The following is a 27,856-nucleotide window of genomic DNA, read 5'->3' on the forward strand; positions in this document are numbered from 1 at the left end:
TGCTGCAGATTGCAGACATTTATGCAAGGACCATGGCTACACAAGATTGCGTCGAGGTTATGCAATATAGCGTCCGCTCCAATGAGGCCTCAAAGAAATTCCCTTTCGCTGGATCTAGCTTAATTTATATCAGTTTATAATTATGCATATAAATTAAGACATATTTATCACGCAAAATGACGAGTTATCTTTCTGGTAGAACTACACTCGGCTATTTTTAACCTCGCTCTTCGTGGCATTCTTATGTTTACATGTAAAAGTGCTTGATCATCATCAAACTTGTGCTTAAGAAGTTTGTGTTATAACAAATAGCAAATATTATTTGTCATTCACAGGTGGATTTTATTTGTAGTAACTGCTTAAATTATACCCTGCCACTTTTGTTAGCATTCGACTGCTGTTCTTTGAAGAATACGTAATTACGTAAGTGGTAGCTAGGGTATTCCACAGTTAAGCTTAAGTTACTATGTTTACTACCTAGTGACAAAATTTCAAGCAGTTAGCATGAATTGTATTTTAAAATACTCTGACATACCACACTTGCACCAGCAGTCTGGCAATGCCAATCTAAGTATAATTAATGTTTAAACTGGGATAGTAATTAGGCCTGAAGGAACTGTTAAATATTTGAACTGTCACTCAGGTACACATACGCTTACATGTATTTGGTATATACTAAAACAGCATGGATAGCGTTGAAGGGGCACTCTGATTGGCTACTCAAACTTCGAATAGCCTTGCTATTCAACTCTGAGCAACTCACACTGGATTTGCCTCTGAAAATATTGAATTGTTGTAGGATCGATGAGGTGAAATCAATTATTTTGGTGCTATCTTATCTTGCTGTTTTTTAGTATATATAGTAAAGCAAATATTCACCACAGTGTCCATGGCTAGTTAACAACTATTCACCGAAGTGGTGGTGGCTAGCGGTGGATATTTACCGAGTCGCAAAGCCGCGAGGTAAATATCCAACGCTAGCCACCGACACTGAGGTGTCGGCGTGCAACTTCAATGCTATCTACTGTTTTAGTATATAATAATGGTGGATATTTACCTTGCCACTTCACTACTCTGTAAATGTACCTCACTATAGCCACGTTCACTTTATTGAATAGTTGTTGTTAAAATAACCAGGGCACAGTTGTTCGAAGGCTGTTTAACTTAATCCAGGATTAGCGTTTCGTGTTTTTAACTTTTTGGTAAAACTTTCTTTTTCTTATTTTTGTTTTTCAAGATTGATTTCTTCTAATTTGAAGTTTTGCCATTTATATCAGAATTGAACAACATTTCACAACTCCTTGGTTAATTCTTAATCTGGGATAATTAGCGTTCTTCGGCTTTTGAACAACCAGGCTCATTTCTTTAGCAGTCACATAAGAATTTCAAAATTTCTTCTAGTTACCAGATCTTAACCCATGTCCCCTACATTAACCCCTTTGACTCCAAGGAGTGAGACTAATAACAGATTTTACTCTGTCTAGTGCCAGACGACTTTACTCCTCAACTGTTAGGGTCCTGTGGCACCTGGGGAGTGAATGCATGCCAGGTTAAAAGTGCTGTTATACTCAGCAATTTTTCTGGCAACTTTTTCTTGTAATTTTGTTGCAACAAACATTCTCAGATTGCAAAATAAGTTGCTTGACGTGTGTTCTTTTATAGCTGTGTCAAGGGTGTGCTTCATGCATCTCAGCAATCTGATGATTTGATCGAACCTGCTTCTGCATTAGGCTGAAAATCTCAATGGCTGGAATCATCTTTCCAGTGGTCAAACTTTTCTTTGTATTTTGCTGTTGACATTGGCAATCCACAGGGCAAGTGGCTTTAAATTATTTTCCACTTCAGGGGCAGATCTAGAATAAATAATGACCAGTTTCCAAAACAATGAAAACGTTTCTAGGGAGATCATGGGGCATGCTCCCCTGGGAATTTTTCGGATTTTAAATCTCCAAACTCCCTTTTACCGTGTTTCTGACTGATTATCGTTAAATTTGGAGAAACTGGTATGGATCCGCCCCTGCATGTTGGTCCTCCAACACACTGCGATGGTAGATATGGTCACGGACCAGATGGCATGGCCATTGAATTCCAAAAAATTATTACAACTCTCCTTTTTAACAACTTGCTGTTTCCACCCATCATCATCACCATCGTCCCCACCTCTGCCACTCTGTTGATATCCTGCTTAAATTAAATGCAGGAGCCAAACAGTGGACCTTAGATACCAAAGTGACTTTTGTTGTTAAAAGAGTCCATTTTGGGGTGGGAGCTAATGCCAAAACAGTGATTTTTTTTGTCTAAACGTGTCTCCTTTTGTCTACTCCTTTTTGAATATGTCCAGTGCACCAAGACTACAAAAAACCTAGCTTTCTCTTTCCATTTTCGCCACTATCTAAGCCCTGAAGTGTTCTTGGACTCAGGTGTAAATATCAGATGGAACTGCTATTGGTAAAACAAAGACCTGTGACCTGTGAGAGGACTGGTGATTACTCACAAATTAATTAAAACTGGACTGTGAAGAATTAAAACTGGACCGTGAAAATTAAAACTGGACTGTGACCCTCTTTGGCCATCCTAGCTATTACAGTAACTGTATATAACAGTAATTTGACATTACTGGTTAGTGTGGTGTCTATACATGTATATTAATTAAGATTCCAGTCTGCGAATTATTCCCTTTTCAGTATAGATTGGCATATTCCTAAGTGCTGTTAATCTTTTTGTTTCTACGTCATTCAGTTTCTGGCTGGTTATTTTCTAACAAAGACCTATCTGGGGTGTTTAGGGTTGATGAAAAAATCACTTTTAAGCTGGCCTTTATGCATTAGCTTTCCATGTCAGGGATCGCAAAATATGTGCCAGTGAGTGGTAACAATTTACTACATAATTGATAATCTCTAAGATTATCGCTTTCTATTAAAGTATGTAATAATATGGAAGTCACAATTTAGACTACATGTATTTCATTGATTTGAATGCAAATCAGATTGAAATAAAATGGGTTACTTGACAGTGCACGTAGCAGAAACAATTATTATTATTTTAATTGACAGATAAACAGTTTTTTCCCTTTGACATGAAACAAACTCCAAGATTTCTTCAGCTCATCGCAGGTAATACCTTATTTTTAAAATATTGCTTAAATTATGTTTTACAAACTTGATCACTGCAACTCTCTTGGGAAGTATAAATTATTTTATTCAGGCAGGTACAAAAGTTAGACCGGATCAACTGGTATTGACGTGAAAAAAATGATAAGGCCTTGAGAAATCTTTGCAAACGTCAAATAGTTGTGGCTTACAAAATCGTTTTTGCTCGATCTGAGGTGAGCGATCCAAGTTGATCCAGTCCAACTTTTGTACCTGCCCTATTTTATTCTGACTGAGCGTGTGACGTTATGAGAAAATTAAGCCCCATTTTGTACAATACTACAGCTGCTCATCTAACTACTTGTTCTAAAATAAATAATGCAATCACATAACTCCAACTCTTACCCGGCAGGTATTTTTTGCAGGTTGCAGGTTGCAGGACGTTGCAAGTTGAAATTTAATTATAACTCAATAGACTTTCCGTGACTGTTACATGAATAGCTAACCTTAGGCCTAAAAACTTTTCTTTAGGCCTAATTAGGCCTAAGGTTAGCTATTCAATGTAACAGTCACGGTAAGTCTATCAAAGTATAATTAAATTTCAACCTGCAACCTGCAAAAAATACCTACCGACTCTTACCAAACTTCACTCAAGCTGGTTTGTATTCATGATCATGCATCTTGATCTATTTAAAATTCTGTCGCTCTTCTTGATTAAGCTCTTAATTAACAGTCTTGGTAGTGGCGTTTCTAAAACAAGCGTAAGGGTAAGACCAAGCGTGAGGGTAAGGGTAAGGATATGAATACAAAAAGTATCCTAAACATGCATAAAAGCTAACCTTAGGCCTAATTATAGGCCTGAACAAAAGTTTAAGGTTAGCTTTTATGCATTTTAGTTAACTTTCTGTATTCGTATCCTTACCCTTACCCTCACCCTTGGTCTTACCCTTACCCTCGTTTTAGAAACGCCGGTCTTGGTAGCCATTTATAATTCAAGATTTGATGACTTGTGACCCTACTTAGGAAAGTTGTCAAAAAAACTAAACACCAGTAGATAACAGGCTACACTGTGTATATATGTAGCTGCAGTATGATTATACTGTCCTATACACCTGTACTTCTACTATGGAATAGCTTTGCTTTTCTTTTTGTTTTTCAGCTCTATCCTTTTTGGAAGTTGTAGGTAAGACTGCTTTTGACACAAAAACGTCATTGAAATTTGTCTCCTCTTAGAGAAATGTTTAATGTTGCCATTGGTATTATCACATGACCTGATTTATTATTGCTAATATATTTTATAAGCAAACGTTTGTTGTGCAGGTACATTTAAAACTGTAACTCTGTGTACTGTTGAATTGTTCACTCCATTTGAATAATGGAAAAGTGTTAAAAAGCCAGTGGCTTCACTTTTAAGAACTCTTTTGCTCAGAATCTTGAAGTATCACGATCCTTTTTTATTTTAATTATGGGGAACAAGGGACCATGGCTAATTTGAACTGGCTGGGAACAAGCTAGGAAACAATGTCAAAATATTTTAGGGAACAAAGAAACAAAAATTTCAAACAATTTTAGGGATCAAAAAGCTGGGAACAAGTTTGAAGGCAAGTTGGGAACAAGGGAACACAAGCAAATATTAAGGGATCCAGGGAACATGCAAGGACCCCCTCTGTGAGGTCCTCTAAAATGCATTCAGTCTTTGCTCTGTCAGGGGAGGGCTTGCAATAAAGAGCGTAAGGGTAATAAATCCATTTCCGAGTAACATGTTGGCCAACATGCCCACCAATACGGCGGTCAACAGTCAACCAACAGTCAACCAATGTGTTGGTGGGCATGGTGGGTATGCATGTGTTAGAACTGGGCATATCTTTCAAAAGCGCCCATGCATTCCACTGGGGTTTTCAGGAGAAAAGGGCAGCATGTCTGTTAACATCACCCATGATGATGATATGATACATTGTATGAATAATTATTATAAAGCTCAAGGAACAAAAAGAGACCTAATAATATATTGTTTAAAACTATTCAGAGAGGGAGTTTCAATGCTTGGAATATATTCTACCCATTCTGTCAATTGGTGATCACCTTAAAACTTTGGGTAACGTCTCAGCTTGGCCCATGCAATCAAGTGTTAAACGCAAACTTAGGCAATAGAATTGTGGTGAATGTTACAAAACTTTAATTGTATTTAGAGTGATAAATGATAATAATGTGATCAAAGTCAGATGCTCTTTGGATTTACAAGACGAAACAAGAATTTTAAATGACTGTCAATTCACAGCAAAGGAAACCAGATGACAACTACTGGACGTTGTCCGTCCTTGGTTCCTTCACTAATTTCATTTATATATATATATATATATATATATATATATATATATATATAACTGCAAACAGCACTGTTTCGGCCTTCTGGGCCTCATCAGTGCAGTGCTGATGTCTGGGATGGAGGTGAAGCTTATATAAAGCCACCCCAAATGTCCCACACATGTGGTACATCTAAGCCATGCCAAGTGCTCAATCTTGGGACCTTTTTAACAATTTTTAACGTTCAGTCATTAAAAATTGCCAGATGAGTGTGGTAATCAGGTACCATACGAAACAGTTCTGTAGCATTAAAATGGTTACTCATGAAACCTAAACTTGTGTGAAGTCATAGTTATTGCTCCTCAATCAATTGAGTTGAGCACTCTACGAAATACGTTCTACTCAAAGAAAGAAATTATATATATATATGACTTCACACAAGTCTATATATATATATATATATATATATACATATATATATATATATATAGTGAGAATAAAAGCAGTTTACCCAACGATGAACTCCCAGTAAGAGGATCCAGAGGATACGTGTCTCTCCGTAAATCTGTAGATAGGTATAATAAATAAAACGACGAAGAGACAAACTCTTGACAGTTCCAGCGTTTAATCGACGTTTCGGCCTTCGGCCTTCTTCAGGATAGTTTAAAAGTTAAAAATTAAAAAAGCTATATACAATGGTTGTGAGTGGCAGAGTTACAGGCTTTTATATAGTACACAAAAAATGGAAATTAAGGTTATGTAACAAAAGAAAAGTCTTAATTACAAGCTAGGCAAAACAAAAAACAATTGATAAAAAGGAACAAACAGACTAATTAGATAAATCGTGTTATTACGTAACAAACTCCCCATTGAGGGCCTCTGAGTGAATGTGCGGGTCAATGTCATAACAAGGTCCTCAGAGAGGGCCCCTAAACAATGTAATATATATATAAAGCCACCCCAAATGTCCCACACATGTGGTACATCTAAGCCATGCCAGAGTGCTCAAACTAGCCAGCTAGTGAGCATGCGCAATTGCTAGCGGCAATGACTCATCCCAGTAGAGTGCTCAATTTGGACATGAAATATATACATATATATATGTATATTATATTCTACGAAGAGTATATATCATACATCCTGTATGTAGGCAGGATAAAAAGCTTGTTGTAACCACCACGTAAATTTATACATGTTACAGTAGGTAAATACTGAGTGAAAACAGTGGGGTGAACTTCTTTACTGGTCCTACTCAGTTGATGTAATGGACGTTACGGCTGTTCAGCCTTGTTCAAACATACGTTAAAAATTTAAAACTATTCACAGCGGTTTTGTGTAACTGAGGTACTGGCCTTTATAAGCAACTTAATTAAGAAATGCAAAAAGTAACAATTCATTCATCCGCTTGGCCTTAACAAAAGGCGTGAATTTCGCTCCAAAAATCATATTAATTACAGCATGCAACTATAAATTAGACTTTTTTTTGCATATTCTTGCTTGGTAAATGAATTGTTACTTAATTGTCCAGCTCCGTTTTATTTATTAGTTTTTAAAAAATACACTGTAGACGTCTTGAGTACATCATGGGTAATCAGGGCAACATGACGGGAAATTCAAAGCAAAATACACTGTACATGGCTACACTTTATAGACTTTTGCCTTTTTAAACCAAACAAATAAGGTCAAGTTTAATAAAATAATTTCTACAATAGCCATTCTCTCCATTTTTATTCTGCCACACCTTTGACCGCATATTTTCTGTTTTGGAAAATTAAAAAACCCAAAATTGCGTATCATGAATACTTTTCATCATTTTGAACTTCCTTACAAACCTTTGAATTTCTCTCCATCTTGCCCTGATTACCCATGATGCAGTCAAGAGCGTGAACTCGTCAATAGCTTCATTTGTTATGTGATTACTTTTTCGTGGATAGGCTTCGTTGGGGAATGTGTTACGTTTAACTTGTTACGTAACTTTTGTCAATTGTTTTTTCTTATACAACTGTTATCTTGCTAGAGATTTATACCTTTCTACATTTTTTAATCAAGTAAAAGCCGCTATCTCAGTTGCACACAACTACTGTGAATAGTTTATTTATTTATTTATTTATTAAACTTTCACTGACTACAAAAGGATTGGTCAATACAAAACAATAACAAAGGTAATGACAAAATAGGATAAAAGTTAAAATAATTGAAAAAAAAAAGCTCATTGAGGGATAATCACAACAGAGCACGCTCCAACTAGGTGAAGGCCCTTAAAGTGCCCCTGTGATCAAAAAAACCACTTCCTTTTTTCCTTCAGATTTTGAAAGTTTGTTTGCTTAACACCTGACTGGCAAAATTTTGAGCTTTGATTTTTATCCAAAGGCCGTTTACTTTGAGTGTAAGTTTTGGATTTCACGGTCCGCCATTACTCACGTTCAAAACTGACCGATTGGACCTCAGACGGTTGGATCCAGGGAAAAGTGACGTCAGAGGCTCACTAGCTTAAAATTTCAGCGTGTGAACGCAGCTTATTATATATGCAAAGCGTGAGTTTAAAAGTCTGAAAGCCCAAAACCCCCGTGCTGCATATTAATTCTGCGGCGTACACACGTCTTGCATTCTTAAACTAGTGAGCCTTTGACGTCATTTTCTCCTCGATCCAGCTCTCTCAAGAACATAATGTTAGTAATGGCGGACCATTAAATAGGAAAATTACAGTTAAAATAAAGGGGTGTCTTTTTGAAATCAAGGCTTAAAACGTGGGTCACTTAGTGTTTTGTTAACATAGTTTTGAAATCCAAAGAAAAATATGAATTGATTTTTGGTCACAGGGGCACTTTAAAAGATGACAGTAAATAATGAGTAATAATTGAAAGTAATAATAGAAATGACAATGATATGATTATAAGATATTACAGTAAAAGTCCAAAAAATCTAATAGGAGCGAGTTTCAATTGAGTATCGTAAAACCAAAACCAAAGTAATCACTTTCTCCAATCAAAAAGGACCGAGAAAATCCGGAGAACCAATCAAAACTCGAAGTAATTACACGTAGCCGACACAAAGCGCGGGAAAATGTGCACGCGCGAGCCACGATTGGTTTTGGTTTCACTTCTGATTGGTTGAAAAAGTGGCGCGAGAACTTTGAACCAATCACTGAGTGAAGTAATCATAAACCAAAACAATTCACTAATTACATTCGACACTCAATTGAAAACCGCTCTATATAAACGCGGTATTACTTAAGTAATAAGAGCTATAGACACTAAAAACAACTCTACGGTTTATCGTCCTTAGGTCATCCCCTTTTTTTTCTCCGTTTAGCGTCGTTCGACCGACTCAAATTTTTGGCATTTTCCAAAAAAGAAAAAAAAATTGGTAACGACGTTTTTAAGCCACTTTTTATGTCGCATAGGAGTTTCGGTGGTTGATCCTCTTTCCCACGCTGTCTTAATTTTGCAACAACATCCACCAACTTTTCCGCCATATCGATTTTATGTTCACGTCTTGTTGTTTTCCTGGCTTCACAGCTATGGTGCTGGGGTACCAGGCCTCCGATTCCGAAAATGCTTATGATTTGTTTTTAGGTTTTTTTTTTCCAATCCGACCGACCCAATATCAGGAAACGCATTCGACGGTTAAAAACGAAAGAAAAAAGGAGGATGGCCTTATCCGAGAAGACTAGAGAGTCTAACCATTTGCAGATGTAATTACAAATGCAGCACTTTCTCCTCAGTTATTTAAAGACCCTGAGTGTTGGTCCAGCCGGAGTTGAACTCACGACCTCCCGCGTGATAGCCCGGTGCTCAACTCTTGGTTGAAAAAATTCAGAAATTTCTATATTATATATGCCATTAATAGCCTTAAGGAAAATACGAGATCTCTAATTTCATGCCAATATGACACAGGCAGAAGGTTCAATTTGATGAGTCTTTCTTTATAAGGAATTAGGGCGTCCGGGTATCGTAAAATATATTTTGTTGCTCAATTGTACGGAGTCCACCGATATGCAGAGGTGACCATACTTCACTAGCGTACCCAAGATGAGATCGTACCAAACTTAGATAGAGAGAAGAACGTTTGACTGCTGAATAAAAACACGAACGAGATGTTGTGTAAAGAAAGCCTAAAAGTTTGTTAGCTTTAGACCATAAGGAAGAAATGTGGGAGTTCCAAATTGTGGTTAAAAACAATGCCAAGGTCTTTTTGAGTATCAGGCTGTGAGATGACATGATTCCCAATACGATAGGAACACTGAAATGGAGTTTTCTTCCGTGATACCCGGAAAAATTCACATTTTCCGCAGTTAAAGTTCTACGCCAATTAGTAGACCAATCAAAGACTTTTTCAATATCTTGCTGAAATTGAGATATGGATGATGCGGGCCAATTTTGTCATCAGCAAAAAGAAAAGCCAGAGTAGAAGTAGATAACTCGTTGGGCAGGTCATTTATATACCATAAGAAGAGTAATGGCCCCAGAACACTTCACTGGGGAACTCCAGAGAGGACTGGCAGCGATGAGGATGTTGCACCCTTAATTAATACTTTCTGGGTCCTGTTTGTGAGATAATCTGCAAACCACTGGAACAAGTAGCCATTAATACCAGCAGGCGCAAGTTTTTGAAGTAGACGACAATGGGAACCGTATCAAATGCTTTTGACAAGTCAAGGTAAACAATATCGCACTGATGTGAGTTATCCAGGGCCTGACCTATTTTATGAGGAAAACAGAGCATCTGAGTCACTGTCGAACACCCCATTCATAAATCCGTGTTGCCCATAAGATAAGGAACTGCTTAAGTGATTAATTAATCTGTTGAAAATACATCTCTCAAGTACTGTAATTTTCGACTAGTTCTTTGTCTTCTTTCGTGTGCACAGGTATAACCAATGCCTCTTTCCACAATTTAGGTAGGACACCTCGTGAAAGTGATTTGTTAAAAAGCTTAGTGACTGACGGAGCAACTTCTGAGGCACATTCAACCAGAACGCGAGTAGGAAGCCCATGACGGTCATAGGCTTTGTCGGTATTTAGGCCACGTAACAATAATTTTGCTTCAGGAACAGACAGCAAAATAGAGGCTACCGTAGCACCAGACATCGAATTGGTAGGCATAACATCAAGGGTCCCAAAGGAAGATTAATCAGGCGAAAATAAAGTAAAAAAATACTGATTAAACGTCTCAGGTTGGCTAGCTATATTTGATAGAGACTGGTACTGATGTTACTTTCCTCGTTCTTAGTAATTGAGTTGTTAACGTATGTTTGAAGGAGGCTGAACAGCCGAAACGTCCATTAAATCGAGTCAGACCAGTAAAACGTTCACTGCACTGTTTTCACTCAGTATTTATTGATATATTATATAATTTTTTTTTGCATATAAGTCTGCGTAAAGACCGAAAACCAAAACAAATTATAGACCGCACAGAAAAGCCCTTTAACCGTTTTGTCATTTTAAAAGGGGTTCTGCATTGATAATTAGTAAAATCGCCGGGCAATAGAGAAAATAAAATCCACAAGTGGTCTCTGTTTTAGGAGGGAAAGGGTTTATTTTATTGCAATAGATAACCATTTAATAGTCTGCATGCGTTTTGTTAGGATCATGTGGTAAGATATTCACAAGTTCTTCTGGAACAGTTACATCACCAGCCCACGAGCGCAGTTCATCTTACTCAAATAATCTCCTGTGTGATTATGACATCAACGTTTCTGGTGATGCAGTAAGGCTGCAGTGGTTAAGGTTTGATATCAAGGGAGAAATGCCATCATGTGCTGAAGATTACGTGGAAATTTTTGTTGAATGTTCCAGACGTTCCATTGGACGTTACTGTTCTAATAACCTCCAAAGCTTAAATGACAAACTGTTTGATGTCTATTCACCCGACCAATGTCTGCGTTTAAGGTTTAGGAGTGACAGCTCTACTATTGGAAAAGGATTTGAAGCTTACTATTCCACAATTTCTTATTCCCAGGGTAATAAATTAACAACAGCATGCAGTTTTTATAGGGGTATAATAAATAACATTTTATTTTACAGTTTTTAAGAAGTATTGATTATAATAATTATTACATGAAGATTTTCTCTTGTGGCACCCAGAGATGGACTGTTGTTTATGGCATCGAACTGCAGAGCTCTCAAGTATTGAATTTTTAAAGAGTGAGATCCCCCTCCCCCCTCCCTGAGATGCCCTGCGGGTTTCTAATACAAATGATATTCTGGAAGAGAAAAAAACGTCACCAGTCAGCCACCCCATTCCTTAGTGGTACACGCCCCTCCTAAGAAAAATCCTGGATCCGCCCCTGCGGAGGCGCCAGGAAATTATAGGGGGTCCGCGAGCATGCTCCCCCGGAACATTTTTGAAATCTTCACCTTTCAAATCATTGGAAATGCACCTTCGAGTCCGATATTTTGGTTTTTGCATGCTAAGAGGGCACACGTTAATATGGTCAGCCTGAGCTAACATATAGGCTTATTCTTCATATATTAACGATTGAAAGTCCTGAAGAAATAAGAAAATTGGCGGCACGCAAACATTGAACATTGTCCGAACTTCAGTGCCAATGAAGGAAAAAATTCAGAGTTTATGAGCACTTTGAAAGCTTAAAAGGTAGTTGTTACCTACCAGAAGAGTTCCAATGCGTGAGAAATGCTCGTGTCAGCGTTGGAGCGAGAGATTGCTTCGAAATGCGTGAGACTTGCGCTCAGTGCGTGAGACTTGAGAGCTCTGCAGTTTTACTGGTTTTCAGTGATCTGCAAAATGTTTACTGAACAATAGTCATCTTCAAAATTAATGAAAGTGGTACCTTGCTCAATACTGATTGGCTTGAAAATACCAATATCATGCGACAAATGGTTTTGTCCCATCATTACACTAAAAAGTTGATTTTCCTCCACTGCTTTGATTTAATTTTTATTAGGAATTTATTGATTTGTTTGACTGTTTTGTTCGTTCAATAAAGTCCCTATGACGCTTATTTTTTCATGATTTTTCTTTAAATATCTAGTGTCTGAGGGTAGTTCATCATTTTTTTCCCTCGTAGTGTACCACGCGTTTTAGGGGGCGTTTGATTTTTTCGCAAAAACAATTTGGCCGAGCCAGTTGGGTCCTGGTAACTAATGACGTCAAAGAAGTAACTTGTTTTCATCTCTTCAGAACAAAATGTGCAAAAGTGTAAGAATGGAAGTCTTGTTCAAAATCTAGAGCTTTTTGTTAAGTCTTTATAGAAATGTCGGACGATCATTACCCTTCGGATGCTGACGATTCAGAATGGAATTACATTCTTGACTTCTTTTTTTTAATTGACTGCGTTAGTTACCAGGACCCAACTGACTCGGTCAAAATCAAAGGCCTGCTATTAAAAATGTGTGGATACACTGTGAGGAAATATTTTTTGGAAGTACTGTACAACACTCCAGACACAAAATATTTAAACGGAAAGTTGCAAAACAGGGAAAATAAGCTTCATAGGCCGGAACTTTAAATTATTACATTTGTTTTGCATTAAGGTGACTAAACATAGGGGAAAGAGCATGCAAAGTATGGGAATAAAAACTCAACAAAATTGGACACTGAAAACAATGGAGTAGACAAATCAGTTTTTAGGAGCTCTCATTTCAAGAGCTTAGAACTGCAATTTTTCTGGCTACTAGCTCAGACTGTAAGGCCTGTTGCAGGCTTTACTATATAGAGTATTTTATTTAAATTTTTATAATGAAAATGCTAATAATTTGGAAGCGATTGACAGAATTTGTCCTTTGAGATATAGCTACAATATAGGAATCTTCAGCAGCATGAAAATTAAAAAAAAAACACAACTCTTCCCAATAAAGGGCATTATATAGTGTAGAGACACATTTTTTTTGTGGAGTATCGCAAATTTTTATGGTTGTATGCTTGTCAATCTGGGTCTGATGCTGTGGGCCATGGACAGATACTTAGTAAACATGAAATGCAGCACTCATGCAAAGATAGTTTAATTCTGATTGACTTGTTTGTTTTACTTTCCAAACAGGTACACGTTCGTTGCCTGGTAAGTGAGGGAAAAAACTCTACTCTAAATTTCGCTTCATGACTGTACACGATGACTGTACATATTTTCAATTAATACCAATTCTCCCGGATTATCCGGGAGTCTCTCCAATGGAACGAATCTCCTGGTCTCCCATACAGTTCATCAAACTCCCGGATTAAAACGACTTTGCACTTTTTAAAGACTTTGCTCCATTGCAGCTTTAAATCGCCTCCCCAAGTTAAAAGAATTTCCATTTTGTCGAACTTGTTTCACCATGTCTCGATGCATTTCTTCATCACTGAGTTTCAAACCACGTTAACAGAAACTAAACCTTTGTTATCACAGCCATATAACCGATTGTTTGATTGGACCTCTGTTTAATAGAAAGGTAGATAAAAGGGTTGAGGTTCTACTGAAGGAAACAGTGGTGATGCATCAATGGGGAATTGACACACAGAATGGGTTTATCAACTAAAATGATAAAGTGACCACCCTGGAGAAATTTTAAAGCTAGCCCTTTGTCAAAGCACTTTCAGGAACGGTGAGGCTGGGGGTGAGGATGACAATCTTCCACGACGTAGATTTCTTCTAATGTTGCTATCTGAAGTACTGATGCGAAAAATGAAAATTTGTCTATACGTCAAAAATAATTTTCACTCAGTTTTGATATGATGAAAGAAGCAGTGGGTTAATATATGGCCTGTGACCTAGTTGCTTCTTATTAGATATCAAATAGTCAAGCTTGTACAGTACTTTTTCACGGCCCCATTATTAGGTCTAAGCTCAAATGCTAGCTATTTAAAAATGGTTAATCTAACCCTAACCCTCGTTTTAGCAGCGCCTTTTTCAGGAAGAGCTAATTACGCTCGAAATGTCAGCTTTCAAGTTCTCTACAGCGGTCAATTTCCCGTATCAACTCAGCTGAATAAAAAGTGGACTTCTTTGTCTAGCTATAGAGTTGACTGTGAAAATGTTATCATGAAACGTTTAGCAAACACGTTGGTATCAGTTTGAACTGATTCAGTCAATGGAATTACGACTTAAGCTTGCGATACAGATCACTCGTTATCTCTGAGTGTTAGTTACTTAACAATTCTGAAGAGTGTAACTGTCTAATGTCGCCCAGGTCTTTGATTGGAAAAAAAACGTTAAATTATCTGCAAGTATGTTATTGTTTGATTCTGTTACGGACATGTTAAAATAAGAGAAAATTAACTGATTAGTCTCTGGCCTTCATGTGTAATTAATGCAGGGGACATTATAAGTTTTTGACTGCTTAATTAACCCAGTGGCACCTTAAACGCCCTAGGATGCCCCGGTTGTCGAGTAAAATCGTCTGGCTTTAGACAGAGTAAAATGTGTTAAGTCTTACTCCCAGGGGTCAATGGGTTAAGAATTGGTTAATTTGAACTAACTTATTGACCTAAAATATGGTAATAATGATTCACTTTATTGGAGTTTTCAAGCGTTTAATATGCAGAGTTTACGTGACACGTTGGTTGAAGGCTATTGTGCTCTCGTCACTGCAACAACCTAGCTTGCCCGTTTTTGCTTTTTTGTTGTTGCTGTTGTTTAGCCTGCCTGTCATTCCACCGTGGCCAGAGTGACCCTTAGTTATCATGTGCGTCCCATGGGTTGTATGTTTTGCAGGACAGGTGGATATCTTGCCGTGGTGATGTCCCTTTTGGGATTTCCAAAATCTTGTTCCTTTCCGACGTAGTTTATAACCTTCCCCACTTAGGAAGTCTCTTAAATTTGGGAACGTCAATGCATGATCACCGAGGCACGAAGTTTTTACAGATCATTTTCTCGATGAGAAGCTTGATATTTGTGTACTAACAGAGACCTGGTTTAATGAGGGTGATAGTGTCCACTCTCGCGTCAAGGGTTAATTTCTTTAGAAGTGTACCTTGGCACCGAGATATAGCTGATGTTTTTTTCCCGTGTCTAAATAAAGTCTTACTACTACTACCACTACATATCGGGTGGTGGAAGTGGGATCTTTTTTGTGAAAATTTCAAAGTAAGCTTTGTCGATGGAAGGCAGAGGCACTGAGTGGAATCTTACGGCACATGGATGTACGTCAAAGTTCATCATTGTGTATCGTCTACCGTACTTGGAGGCGCACACTGTTCCTACAAACGTCTTCTGTCGAGAGTGGTTTTTTTTTTTTGTTCAGAGGTGTTAATCATTTCTGGAGACTTTAACTTCCCTATGGGGGATCCTTTGGAGGCTGAGGGTAGGATGTTTGCTTAGCTTCTCCAAACATGTGATCTGGAACAATATGCGACCTTTGCTACACACATCTCTGGTAACTTGACTTCATAATCACACGGTCATGTAATGGCGTTGTGGCACTTTCTCCACATCCTTGGTTATTTCTATGAGACCATTGCTTTGTTGAGTGCGTTCTTAACCTTCCAGCTCCATCAGCTTCTGTCAAAGAAGTGGTCTACCACAAATGGGAGAACATGGACTTTGCAGCCTTCAAGGATAATATAATTGCTTGTTAATGACTTTTGGGAGATCTTTTGGCGCGAAATTGCGTCTATCAGAGGGGACATTGAAAGTTAAATATTATTGTATTTAAAACCACCGACCTTGCATGGCGATCCCATCACCTGTCAAGCTTACGAGTTTTCCCCAATCACTAATGATGACGTGGATACATAAACTTGCTCAAGCTCAATGACATTTATTAAACCTTTTTTAGATTTTTTTGCTATATATTATATAATTTCTTATTTCCCCTCTTGATATTTAGCAAGTTGTTGTTTTTCTTTCGCAAGAATCTTGGTATTTTTAACTATTGTATTTTTCTATTTGTCCTTTGTTTTTCTATTAATGACCAGCACAGATGCATATTTGGCATAAAATGTAGTGTAATTTACAAAAATTAAAAAGTTGGTTTATTTTCTTGCATCATTGTAAAGCATGTTAGAATATCTTTGTAACTTAAGCAGTATAGAGCCGTTTTCCATTGAGCGTCAGAAAACAAATAATGAACCAGTCCAAATTCTTAGCAATTGCATGTAACTTGCTCAAAGCCCAGGAAAAATCATGTGCAGGTCGCAGTTGCTTTTGGTCTTCCTTCTCATTGGTTAATAAACTGGCGCAAGATTTTAAAACAATCACTAAGCATAGGAATTGCAAGATTTCGTGTAAATACTTTTGACAGTCATTTGAAAACTGCTCTATAAATTAATCACATTAGAGCGGTTTTCAATTGAGTGTCGAAAGTAATTAGCGCATTACTTTGGTTTTGAATCTACTTCACTCAGTGATTGGTTCAAAGTTTTCGCGCCACTTTTTCAACCAATCAGAAGTGAAACCAAAACCAATTGTGGCTTGCGCGTGCACATTTTCCCGCCTTTTGTGTCGGATACGTGTAATTACTTCGAGTTTTGATTGGTTTACTGGATTGTCTCCGTCTTTTTTGATTGGTTAAAGTAATTACTATGGTTTTGGTTTTACGACACTCATTTGAAAACCGCTCTATCGATTTATTTAAATTGTTCGTAGTATATTACAGATTGAATCCATACTTTTAAAAAGTCGTGAGAAATCTAAATGAATCAATCTGCCATAGAAATAATAAAAGAAACGTCTCCAACTGTAAAGGAGCATATAAAACACACTCCTGGAGAAACAGTTTTATCCCTACACGATTATTAAAGGATAAAATTGGATTTTTCACTGTTTCCTTTGCAGATGACTGTTCAGACACTGAAACCGTTTATTCCTCAGCTGGAGGTATCAGCTCCCCCAGTTGGCCAAATCTTAGCCCTTCTGTTAGAGACTGCTACTGGAAGATTGAGGTTGGAAGTGGTAATGGCATCAAAATTGCTGTTATGGACTTTGATATTGAGTACGAGATAGGATTTGAGGATAACAAAGTCAAAATTAAAGGTGAGAGAATTAATTTTGATTTCTAGCTCCTTGATAGTAGCCCTTCCCACAAACAATGCTGTGTCGTAATTCCTGTGATCTTTGGCTACAAACATGCAACATTGAATGCGGGAGGGGGTCTTTTGGAAAATCTATAGCGTGGTACAAATAGTCCTGTTATTTTACGCATAAAAACTGCTGTACAGACACAAGGTGTCAACTCCTTTTGACACTGATTGCAGAGGTGACCATTTATGCCTCAATTTATGGGTGTTAATTTTACCAGCACACATCTAAGTCCCATTTGGTCATGGCTGCCAGCTGTCTGTTATGCAGTGTTTTGCAAGACAGCTGCTTTTTTTAAATTTACACTTGGTGTTAAGACCTCACAAATTTCCTGGCATGGATAAATCCCTTATCCTTTTTATTTTATTATTACATTGTAAAAGAGGCATTTAAAACCTTATTTGGCAACAGATTTCCATCCGGACATTAATAAATATGTTTATTCCACGAAGATGGTGTTTAAAACTGTCACATGTAGATCAACTCCACATTGGCTTATGAATCTCAAGTATCTTTTTTTTTCTCATGTATACAGGAGGCGATGATGATGAAACATTTGATTCATCACTCATCATTCGGACCTCAATGTGTGGTTCAGTGGATCCATTCTCCTTCTCTTCATTAAAGGAACGAATTTGGATAAGGTTCAAATCTGACGCTTTCAAAACTTATCGGGGTTTTGTGGCCGGTTATGTCATCTACGATGAATGTAAGTGCATGTTCTTGTAAGTGTTCTTACCCTTAAGTAGCAATAACAGCTGCAGCAGCAACCAGATTGGTACAATTAGTTGCAGTCGCTGTAGCATTTGGGGCAATTAATGGTAGTTTCATAGTGCTATAAGAAACCAGAGTAGTGCCATGCCGCACGTGTTAACCAGCGGCCTTGTTAATGTTACATGCGCGCACATACCATGTATCTGATCCTGTTTTTGTATTGAACCGCCATATTGATTAAAGTCAGGAGCCCATCTGGAGCGTGCAACTTCCATACAGCGATTGTGAAACGGCGTTTTCACAAGTAGGTTTATTTTTAGACTAGCCCTTCCCGCGAATTAGGTAAAAAAAACAAAGGCAGTTCCGGTTCGGTGACCCTATGACGTCAGCTTAATTTCTTGTAATTGGTCATCGGGCTCCTGTGGGAGTCTCATTCGCGGGAAATTCAATCTAAAAATAAATCGGTCTGTGAAAACGTCGTTACACGAACACAGAAGAGTTGTAGGCTCCGGGTCATGGCTTCCTGTTAAAGTAAAGATCGTTGTGTTATAACCTATTCTGAATCATTGCGCGAGACACAACAAGTAGTATCAGTAAAAAAAGGAGTTACGGTGTAGCATATTACGATGTAGTGCAAGCTTAGCAATAAAAGCAGCTGCAGCAGCACCAATTGCAGAGGTATCAACAGCAAAAATCGAACTAGCAGAGATGCGGTCAGTCTAAAGTGCAGGGTGCTGGCCAGGGCTAAAATGCAGACTAAGAGTAGCATGCTAACATGCTGTCTGCATGTTAATTATAATTAATGCTTTGTCAGAGACAGAAGGAATTATCGTGAATCACAAAAGAGGTAATTGTGGCTTGTCATCGCCCAATTCAAGAGTTTAAACCAGTTGCAGATGAATGAATTAATGTACACTGAAACAGTTGGTTTTGTTTTCCCAAGAGTTCTAATGTTCGTCGAGAAAAACATCAGGACTTTAGGGAAAACAAAACTAACGAGTTTCCCGAGGATCCAGACGTTAAGCGCTTTGTTAAATATTAAATGTTTTGTTATATATTATATAGTGCTGTTGTATCCCACGCAGGCAACAACTGGGGAATTGTATCCCGGTCAAGTTACATTATACACTTAATGTATGGTTCCGAGGGAAACAGTTAGTTTTGTTTTCCCGAGAGTCCTCATGCTTCCCTAGACGAAGTCGAGGGAAACATCAGGACTCGAGGGAAAACAAAACTAAATAGTTTCCCGAGGGACCAGACATTAAGTGCTTTGTTATATATTTAGACTTTTCCTGCAACAATCGCAGCAAAACATGCGGAGCGGGCAACAACTGCGGAATTGTATCCTGGTCGGGATACATTTGAATTTGATCAGGGCCACGTGACAAAGAATCAACCAATCACAGTGCTCGTTTTGTTGAGCGAACGTCTAGGTGTATAACAAGTGAATTTGATCAGGGTAACGAGGCCAAGAATCAACCAATCACAGTTCTCGTTTTGTTGAGTAAAACCTAGGTATATAACAACAGTTCTTGTTTTTTTTAACAGCAAGTGGCTCATCTGTTAGCTCTCGTTCAACTGCTGGTGCTGTGGCTGGAACTCTGATAACTGCCGCCATTATTGTTTTATTTATTTTCTATGTGTATCGGTATCGGAGGAGACTTGCCATGCTGCAACAGCGGGCCACACCGACCGCTGCCCTGAGAAATGGGCAAGCCCAGGCAACAACTACACAAGTGACATCACAAGCTGTTGTGCACCAGCCACCCCCACTTGCCATCCCAGGTTATGGAGCACCCCCTGGGGCAAGCTATTCTAACCCCCCACCAGGCTATGCACCACCTCCACCTGTCAACTATGGACCAGCTCCTCAGTCAGGCTCTGCCCCTCCATCTTACGATGAGGTTATGGCAGCTATGAACCAAGAACCTGGTGAGTTAATTGCTATTACCCAAATGAAATTATTTTTAAATAATTTCTTAAGTATTTAAAAATACTCAAGAAAACATGTCCTGGATGGCACCCAGTTCCTCCATTGCAAGGTGACTTTATAAGTAAAGGAGGTTGCTTGAATTTGGGCCAGAAAAAGAAAGGCTGCCTCTTTTTTTTTTCCTGTAATGAAGATGGATGGCATCAATACCCTGGCCGGACTGACACTCAGGGACTTCAAATAACTGAGGAGAAAGTGCTGCCTTTGTAATTACATCTGCAAGTGGTTAGACTTTCTAGTCTTCTCGGATGAGGACAATATCTCATATCCCATCACTTGCGTGGGACGTAAAATAACCCAAAAACTGTTCGAGAAGAGTAGGGAACGTAAACCCTGGTGTGGTGGTCTCCCACTCATTTTGTTCTGGGGCACGTGTGTAAATACGTGTTATTCAGTTAAGATTGTGAACTGCTTCCATTTGCGCAATAAAAGCAGTCTGGCTAAGTCCCCACAAAGTGTTGTACATTGACCCAGAAAAGTCCCTATGGGAGTGGTTAATTACATCACATTCATTCATTCTTTCATTTAAAGATTAAGGAGACGAGATATCATAAAAAAACTGTTAACTTTTTGGAGGAAATTTCAGGGTGTCTTTTTTTGCTGGTGACAGGATTGTTGGTTGCTTTAAGCTATTTTTCATTCATTTCTTTTTAGGGAAACCTGGGCCCTCTTCACTTGCCCAACAAGCACCACATTACCCCCCAGGCCCGTTTGGAAGAGCATACCCCCATCTTACTGAAGGAGCAGCACCCTATCCTCCTGTTCAAATTTGAGGAGTATCTCCCTACCCAAGTGGACATACATATATATTTTTTGACAAGGCAGGTCGAATTGAAGGCAACTCGAAAGCTGGTGTGGTTATACTGCGCGTATATCCGAACAGGCTAGAAGTCGTTACTCTGGGAGCTGTAAGAATCGTAACCGCTCGCTCGGGTACGACACTGATCGTGCAATTCAGTTTTTTTTTTTCTTTTGCTCGTTTGTATTGTTATAATCCGATCAGTCGCCAAGTACACCCACAATCGTATTTGTTATCTTATTTCTGTATAAGTTTAGCTGTATCAATTAAATCTGCTTTCCCTTTCGTATAAAGCGGCTTTCCGCCATGTTTTTTTCACTTCTGCCCTTTGAAGGTAGCGACAATGTAAACAAAATTTGGCTTAACTGCAGAATATCGTGCCACTTCGACTGTTACTAAAAAACCGTTGCTACGCGGTATCTTTGAAACTGGCTACGCGGTACGCGGAAGATAATCAATTCAAGATGGAAGACCATCTTAGAAGCTGACTACGCGGTACGCGGAAACAAATTAATTCAAAATGGACAGCTTTCGTAGAAGCTGGCTACGCAGTAAACGGTACGTGGTACGTGGAAACAAATTAATTCTCCCAGTGACAAATAAGTTCACAGATGAATGCGCATGCCAAAAGAAGCGTGTTGCTCGAATTACTTCATAAATCAGACAACTCTCCACTTTGAATTCATTTCTTTCCGCGTACCGCGAAGCCAGTTTTTGAGATAGCCTTCAATCTTGAATACATTATCTTCTTCAAGGGATTCTCAGGCGAAATGGAGCACTCTGATTGGCTGGCTTTTGGTCAGGATTTTACAGTACGGACCATTACCATGGAAACGGTCTCTTTCCGTATATTTTCTCTCTCCCGTGGAAATTGAAGTTGAGCGAAACGCAAAAGGTATCAAAAAAGCGAAATTTAATTTCTTCATCACTACAGTTCAATTATAGCAAGCGGAATTTAGTTTTAAAAGTAAAAGGTTACCGTTCAAAGTTCACTGATGGAAGACGAAGATTACGAACATTCACAAAGCGGAGAAGAGTCCGATCGCGCAAAGAAACGATGGCATATGATAAACAACTTACTAGCCTCACGTGCTCGGGATCGTACTGAGGAATATTGGCCCTCGGTCGTTTTTGTACAGACCTCGCTGCGCTCGATCCGGGGCCAATATTCTGCAGTACGGTCCTCGCGCTCGGTTTGTAAGAGGTTAGCATTTAGTGCCGAAGGACGAATTGGGACACTGTCTAGAAATCGCACCAAATCAAACAACTAATATCAAATCGTAGGTTACGTTTTGAGGAGAGGGAAAACCGAAGTAAAGTATTTAGAGAAAAAACCTCTCGAAGCAGAGAAGAGAACCAACAAACTGAACCTACATGTGACGCATGTGCGTCTGGGAATTGAACCCGTGCGGGGGCACCCCGATACATTCTAGCTAGGGTGTGAAGAGGGGGCAAGAAACCCGTGTGGGTTTTTTCTTTTCTTAATTATTTTTTCATCAAAGAGGAAAGGTCTTAATACACGAAAATCGCTTTGTGCGTGTTTATCTTGTACAAACGAAACCACGCAAGTTGTTTCCTGAAGAAGCTACATGATCCTAACTTCTGGTTTGCTTTGTGTAATCATATAATATTCTACCGAGTCGTCCTTTCGTCCGCGCTTTTTTGCGGTTTTAAACGTTACCGTTCCTCCAGGCGGTTTGCTTGGCGGCTGCTTCTCTTTAGTTTCAGAGTCAGAGGATGACGTTTCCCACTGAGCAACCACTGAACTACGTTGCTCCGGCTCATCAATTTTTTTCAACAGTGAAACCACGGTTAATGATTTTACTGGCTTGAAAGTGTTTCCAACGCGATAGAAAACAGACTTTACATCCAACTTGTGTCTCTTTAAACGTTTTTGGAGGACAGCTTTTCCCACTAGGACAATGATAATAGAAATTATCACACCAAGGGCGATTAAGGCTTGAGAGGTACTTTCTTGATCATCTAAGAAGGAAATGGTGTTTTGAATATTTCTTTAAAACGAAATTTCTGTATCAATAGACCAATTTCGATATATTAAAACTCAGTCCTAAACAAAAGACATCATCTCGAGGGTCTGCGTAATAAATATAAGGATTTGTATGAGTTAATTGTTTATTGTGTATGGTGTAAACGGAATTAGTTGGGATAAAGTATCTTCAAAGTTGTTCTTCCCCGTTGGCTTCAAAATCATTAACCTGCAATCAGGTGTACTTTTTTTTCTAAAAAGTCTTTAGAGGGGGCTATAATCTCCCTAAGAAAAGAACACCTGGTCGCAGGTTACTTCAAAGCCAGCAAAATGACTTTCGCTCAAAAACCATTTATCAAATAGCCTCAGATGAACACTCCCTGTGGAAGACAAAATAAAATTTCATTGTAATTGTAATACTGTCTTGAGAGTTTATAAAGACTCAACGTTTCTTAAAGTAATATGTCAAGAACGAGTACGAGTGTTTCATCAGGGGTTCCAAACACCGAGACACAGATTAAAGCACTCCGCCTACAGTGTCGTCCTTTTATTGTTTCGAGGTGTTTGGAACCCTTGATGAAACACGAAGCACGAGTTTTATGACATGGCTTCTCAACCCCTTTTTCACTAAGTTGAATATAATGTGATGATCTTTGTTTTATCAGACAAGTGATAGTATTTGTAAAGGAAAAGAATATTCAATATTTGGGTGAGTTCAAAAGGTGTGGAACGTTTGAATAATATCCAGTAGATAGTGATTTATCGGGCCGATAGCGCTATCCATCGTTTGAACAACTGGGGCCAGAGGATTAAAACGAATTTCAAATGTTGTCATGCGAAAACGACGTCATTCTGACTCGCTCTCCATCACGACCTATTATGTAAATTTTTACATAATAGGTCGTGATGGAGAGCCAGTCAGAATCACGTCGTTTTCGCATGACAAAATAGAAATTCGTTTTAATCCTCTGGCCTCAGTTGTTCAAACGATGGATAGCGCTATCGTCCGGATAAATCACTATCCACTGGATAACTCAATTGGTTTTGCTAGTGTTTATCCCCTGGGACAGTGATTTATCCGGTGGATAGCGCTATCCATCGTCTGAACAACTGGGGCATGGACGCTAACGATAAACGGTACTGCGAAAGCTTTATGTTGCGTTCTGTGAGAAAATCTACTTGGGAAAGGTTGACTCCAAGGCCAAGGTTCCCTTCCTGAAGGCATGTAAGACAGAATTCGAACATTCTTGTCGCCTCCTTTACTGAGTCACGTGATCGCAGACCATTTTGTAAGGCATTGAGTTGAAAGCTTATCAAGTATTTCTGCATATATGCACGCCTGTCGTTCAAATGATGAAAAGTTGTTAGCAGGTGAGATGGGCATTCATTGATACTTACCAACACCGTAGACAACGAATCCAACCATGAAACCCCGATTTTCAAAGGCAAGGTCACTTTTGAAATGAACGAATATAGAGGTTTCTGTAAGTATAACAAAAAATGGCCTTTTCTTTCCACATTTTCTGTTGCCCCGCGAGGATCTTCTTCGGTCGAACACCGCTTGAACGATAAAACAAAGGAGTATTGAAATCAGGAATGAAGTTAGATACCAATACGGTTGTAAGGGAGGAGGTGGGGATGGCGTCGAAAACAACTTAAGTCAAGGGACATAAGTATTCGCCACTTTCAATATGGCGACGTTTCTTTACGATGTTAGAATGTAAATTTTAACGCGGCTTGCTGCTAGTCTAAGGCGGCAATGACCTTAATACTGAGTGAGCTCTCCCTTCATCTTAATGACCTTGCCCAGGCGACCAAGGAGGGAGTTATGAAGTTTTAGCTGACGTTTCCTGGTATGATTCGACTCGAGCGGCTGCCAAGCACTCCGAGGATCGCATGCAAGAAATCATTCTTTTCCCTGATACTTGCCGAAGAATTTTTTCAACTCTCTCTTGTATTTTCTATTGTTATGCAATCTGGAAACTGTACATGTGCTGGACACTCTCTGGAGGTTATTGCGATTTCATGTTTGAAATTGTTGACAACATGAGCTCTGTGAACTGGAGCATTGACACCCATGAACAGGTACTTTTTCTCTTCAAAGTACGAAACAATTGCTGGCCATGAATCCTTGTCAAGGATGCCAATACATTAAGCAAAGTTAACGTCAAGTTACTGTAACATCAGGTCAGCGGTTTCACCAGGCACGGAGTGTCGGGAATAATGCAGTGTTGTGTACATCCGTCATCTTGTGTGTGTTGTACCTTTGCGATAACACTTCATGGTGTCAGAATCGGGATGGAACACCTGAAACAACCTGAGACTCTGCTATTGAGTGCGGCGACAAATAAAGCCGCTGGAAAATGTCCTGGGATCTCTTTAAAGTTGCGAGCGTACTCGATCAAAAGACGAAAAGATTCAACTTGCCACCCCACTTCATGTGCAAGGCAATGGATGTGTGGATATTTTTTCAAATTTGTTTGGACTTCCGAGGGAGATCGGGATAAAATTAAGGCCGTAGAAGAGAGGTTTAACGCTCGTTGTGCTCCGTTGACATCAAGGCACTTCAACCGCTTTGTGTTCGTCGAACAAGAACAAAAGCGAAGGAGAAACAGTCGACGACGACTTGAAAACTCTAGCTTAGAACTGCGACCTTCGTGATAAAGAAGATTCGTCGATTACATTTATGTTCGCGCTGGGCCTCAAAGATCCACATTCAAAGGAAGGGCGGATCGATGGAGAGAGAACAGAGTTTAGAGAAAACGTTACAAGCTGCTCGTATTGCCGAAACAAGCAAACAGCACATAAAGAGCTTAAAAGAAGAGAACTGCAGAGTTGAGAAAGTGGATGTAGTGGGCGGAAAAGGTCACTAGAAGACTCAATGGGGAACGCCTTGTGGGAATTGTGGTATTGAGCACGCACCAGCTTTGTGTCCTGCTGCAGGGAGGCGCTGTCACAAGTGCAGGAAAAAGAACCATTTTTCAAGATGTGTCGTAGCCCAGAGGGGCAAAAGAAGCAGGTAAATACTCTTGATCAGATTGAGACTGACGCTGAGGCTATGTTTATTTGGGCAATCAGTGCAGAAAACAAGGACTACGTTGAAACTTAGATACTGAGGCACAGTGCATTGTCTTACCTCCTCATTAAAGTTAGAGAGTTACACCAAAACGCGTATTAAACCTGTTGGAAAATGTGAGTTGCTTTGTTGGGTGCGTGGGGTAAAGTATCAAGTTTGTTTTCAAGTTATTGATGGAAACATGTGCGAAGATGAATCTACTCCCTTTGGAAGGTACCGATACTTGAGGATGCCAATGGGAATTAGATCTGCACCAGAGGTTTACCAGTAGGGAATGGAGCAAGTCTTTGAAGGGCTACCAGCTGCGAATGTCATTATGGATGACATAATCATACATGGCCGCAAGACGGCAGGACATGAAACGCGGTTTGAGGGCTGTTTTGCAGAGTTTTCGAGATAGTAACCTTCGATTGAAGAAGTCAAAGTGTCATACCAGCAGAACGAAGTGAAGTTCCACCGCCATGTGTTCTCCAAGGATTGTTTGAGGCCAGACCCGGAAAAGGTCAGAGCTATAGCCGAGATGCCCAGACGGACAGACAAGGCTGGTGTCCAAAGGCTGTTGGGGGATGGTCAACCATGTTAGTAAGTTTATTCCAAACATGTCAGACCTCGCCACACCGTTGAGACAATTGCTACATCAGGATGTTGTGTGGCAATCTGGAAAGAGCAGCAGGAAACCAGTTTTAGAGCAATCAAAGAATGGCTTGCCATTGCTCTAGTGTTAGGATATTATGATGCACAGAAAGCGTTGACGTTGCAAGTTGATGCTAGTTAAACTGGTCTTGGTGCTGCATTGCCGGATTCAGGGAAGCCAACCAGTAGCTTATGCCTCAAAGGCGCTTACACCCACGCAGCAAAGGTATGCTCAGATGGAAAGAGAACTTTTGACTGTGGTATTTTTTTTGCCAAATTTGCACAGTATTTTGTGGGCCGCGATGTTACAGTTGAATCGGATCATAAGCCTTTGGAGGCCATTCCGAAGAAGTCTTTACACGTAGCACCCTTGCGTCTGCAACGGATGCTGGTCCAACTCTAACGCTTCCCAGGAATCACTGCAGTGTACAAGTGTGGGGAAAGCCTACACTTAGCAGATGTTCTGTCACGAGCCCATTTAGTACAGTACCTGACAAATGCTGAGCGCGCAATTAGACATCAACTTAGTAGAGCATGTTATCTCAGACCAACAGTTGGCCAAGTTCGTTGAAGCAACCAAGGAAGATGAGATCCTGCCGGAGCTTTAACAAGTAACATTGTCTGGTTGGCCAGATTCCAGTGGTCAAGTCCACCTCAAATTTCAGGAGGTCTGGAATTAAAGAAATGAATTATCGGTAGCACATGGGCTTATCGTAAAGGGGCAAAAGATCATTGTCCCTAGTACTTTGAGAGAAGAGATGGTTGAGAAACTTCATGAGGGACACCTTGGAACCAACAAGACAATAGCGAGAGCACGTGAAGTATTACTCTGGCCTGGGATGACAGTGTATCTGACAGAGAAAATTAAGAACTGCCCAGTATGTTTAGAAAATTAATAGACCAAGTCAGCAGCCTGAACCACTGAGGTAACACGAGATCCCACCATTGCCCTGGGCTTTGGTTGGCCCAGACATCCTACACAAGAATAGTCGAAACTACCTTCAGTTGTTACTATTGATTATTACTCCAAGTGGCCAGAACTAACTTTACTTCCTTCCATGACCCGCAATGGGTGCACTCAGGTCTCAGTTAGCAAGGTACGGTGTGCCCTTCGTGGTAGTTTCGGACAATGGTCCATGTTACAGTTCTGCAGAGTTTAAAAGTTGTGGAGGACTGCGGTTTTCATTATGTCACGTCGAGTCCAGGTTACCCCCAGTCAAATGGTCAGTTGGAGAGAACGGTCCAAACAGTTAAGTCAATGCTTGAGAAAGCTGACGACCCATACAAAGCCCTCCTTTCATATCGGAA

The 27,856-nt window shown here is 39.5% G+C and overlaps 2 protein-coding genes across 3 annotated transcripts in view; one reads left to right on the plus strand and one right to left on the minus strand.

Annotated features, from left to right (window-relative positions):
- The first annotated feature begins 344 nt into the window (after positions 1-344).
- LOC138000647 (dorsal-ventral patterning tolloid-like protein 1) lies at positions 345-21,134 on the plus strand. Of its 2 annotated transcripts, none has more exons than XM_068847207.1 (9): positions 345-423; positions 3,054-3,113; positions 4,249-4,272; positions 10,981-11,355; positions 13,396-13,413; positions 17,107-17,304; positions 17,885-18,058; positions 19,612-19,995; positions 20,708-21,134. In XM_068847207.1, the coding sequence occupies exons 2-9, from the start codon at positions 3,077-3,079 to the stop codon at positions 20,824-20,826; spliced, it is 1,329 nt and encodes a 442-aa protein (XP_068703308.1). In that variant the 5' UTR covers positions 345-423; positions 3,054-3,076; the 3' UTR covers positions 20,827-21,134. The 2 variants fall into 2 exon arrangements, with proteins under 2 accessions (XP_068703308.1, XP_068703306.1); XM_068847205.1 differs by lacking the exon at positions 345-423 and adding an exon at positions 1,667-1,814.
- A 206-nt stretch (positions 21,135-21,340) lies between these two features.
- The window catches only part of LOC138000648 (tolloid-like protein 2), a 16,569-nt gene continuing 10,053 nt past the window's right edge, over positions 21,341-27,856 (minus strand). Inside the window, exons 6-7 of the mRNA XM_068847208.1 lie at positions 24,238-24,399; positions 21,341-22,835 (exon numbers count right to left, since the gene is read on the minus strand). Coding sequence (XP_068703309.1) covers positions 22,438-22,835; positions 24,238-24,399 — 560 coding nt within the window. The 3' untranslated portion in view covers positions 21,341-22,437. The remainder of the gene's footprint in view (positions 22,836-24,237; positions 24,400-27,856) is intronic.

Source organism: Montipora foliosa, chromosome 4 (assembly GCF_036669935.1).
Source record: "Montipora foliosa isolate CH-2021 chromosome 4, ASM3666993v2, whole genome shotgun sequence".
NCBI classification, from domain to species: Eukaryota; Metazoa; Cnidaria; class Anthozoa; order Scleractinia; family Acroporidae; genus Montipora; species Montipora foliosa.

Coding starts and splice junctions, on each gene's coding strand:
- LOC138000647 (XM_068847207.1), top strand. CDS start 3,077: ATGAAACAAACTCCAAGATTTCTTCAGCTCATCGCAG. Junction 17,305..17,884: donor TAACAAAGTCAAAATTAAAG/GTGAGAGAATTA, acceptor TCATGTATACAG/GAGGCGATGATGATGAAACA. Junction 19,996..20,707: donor AGCTATGAACCAAGAACCTG/GTGAGTTAATTG, acceptor ATTTCTTTTTAG/GGAAACCTGGGCCCTCTTCA.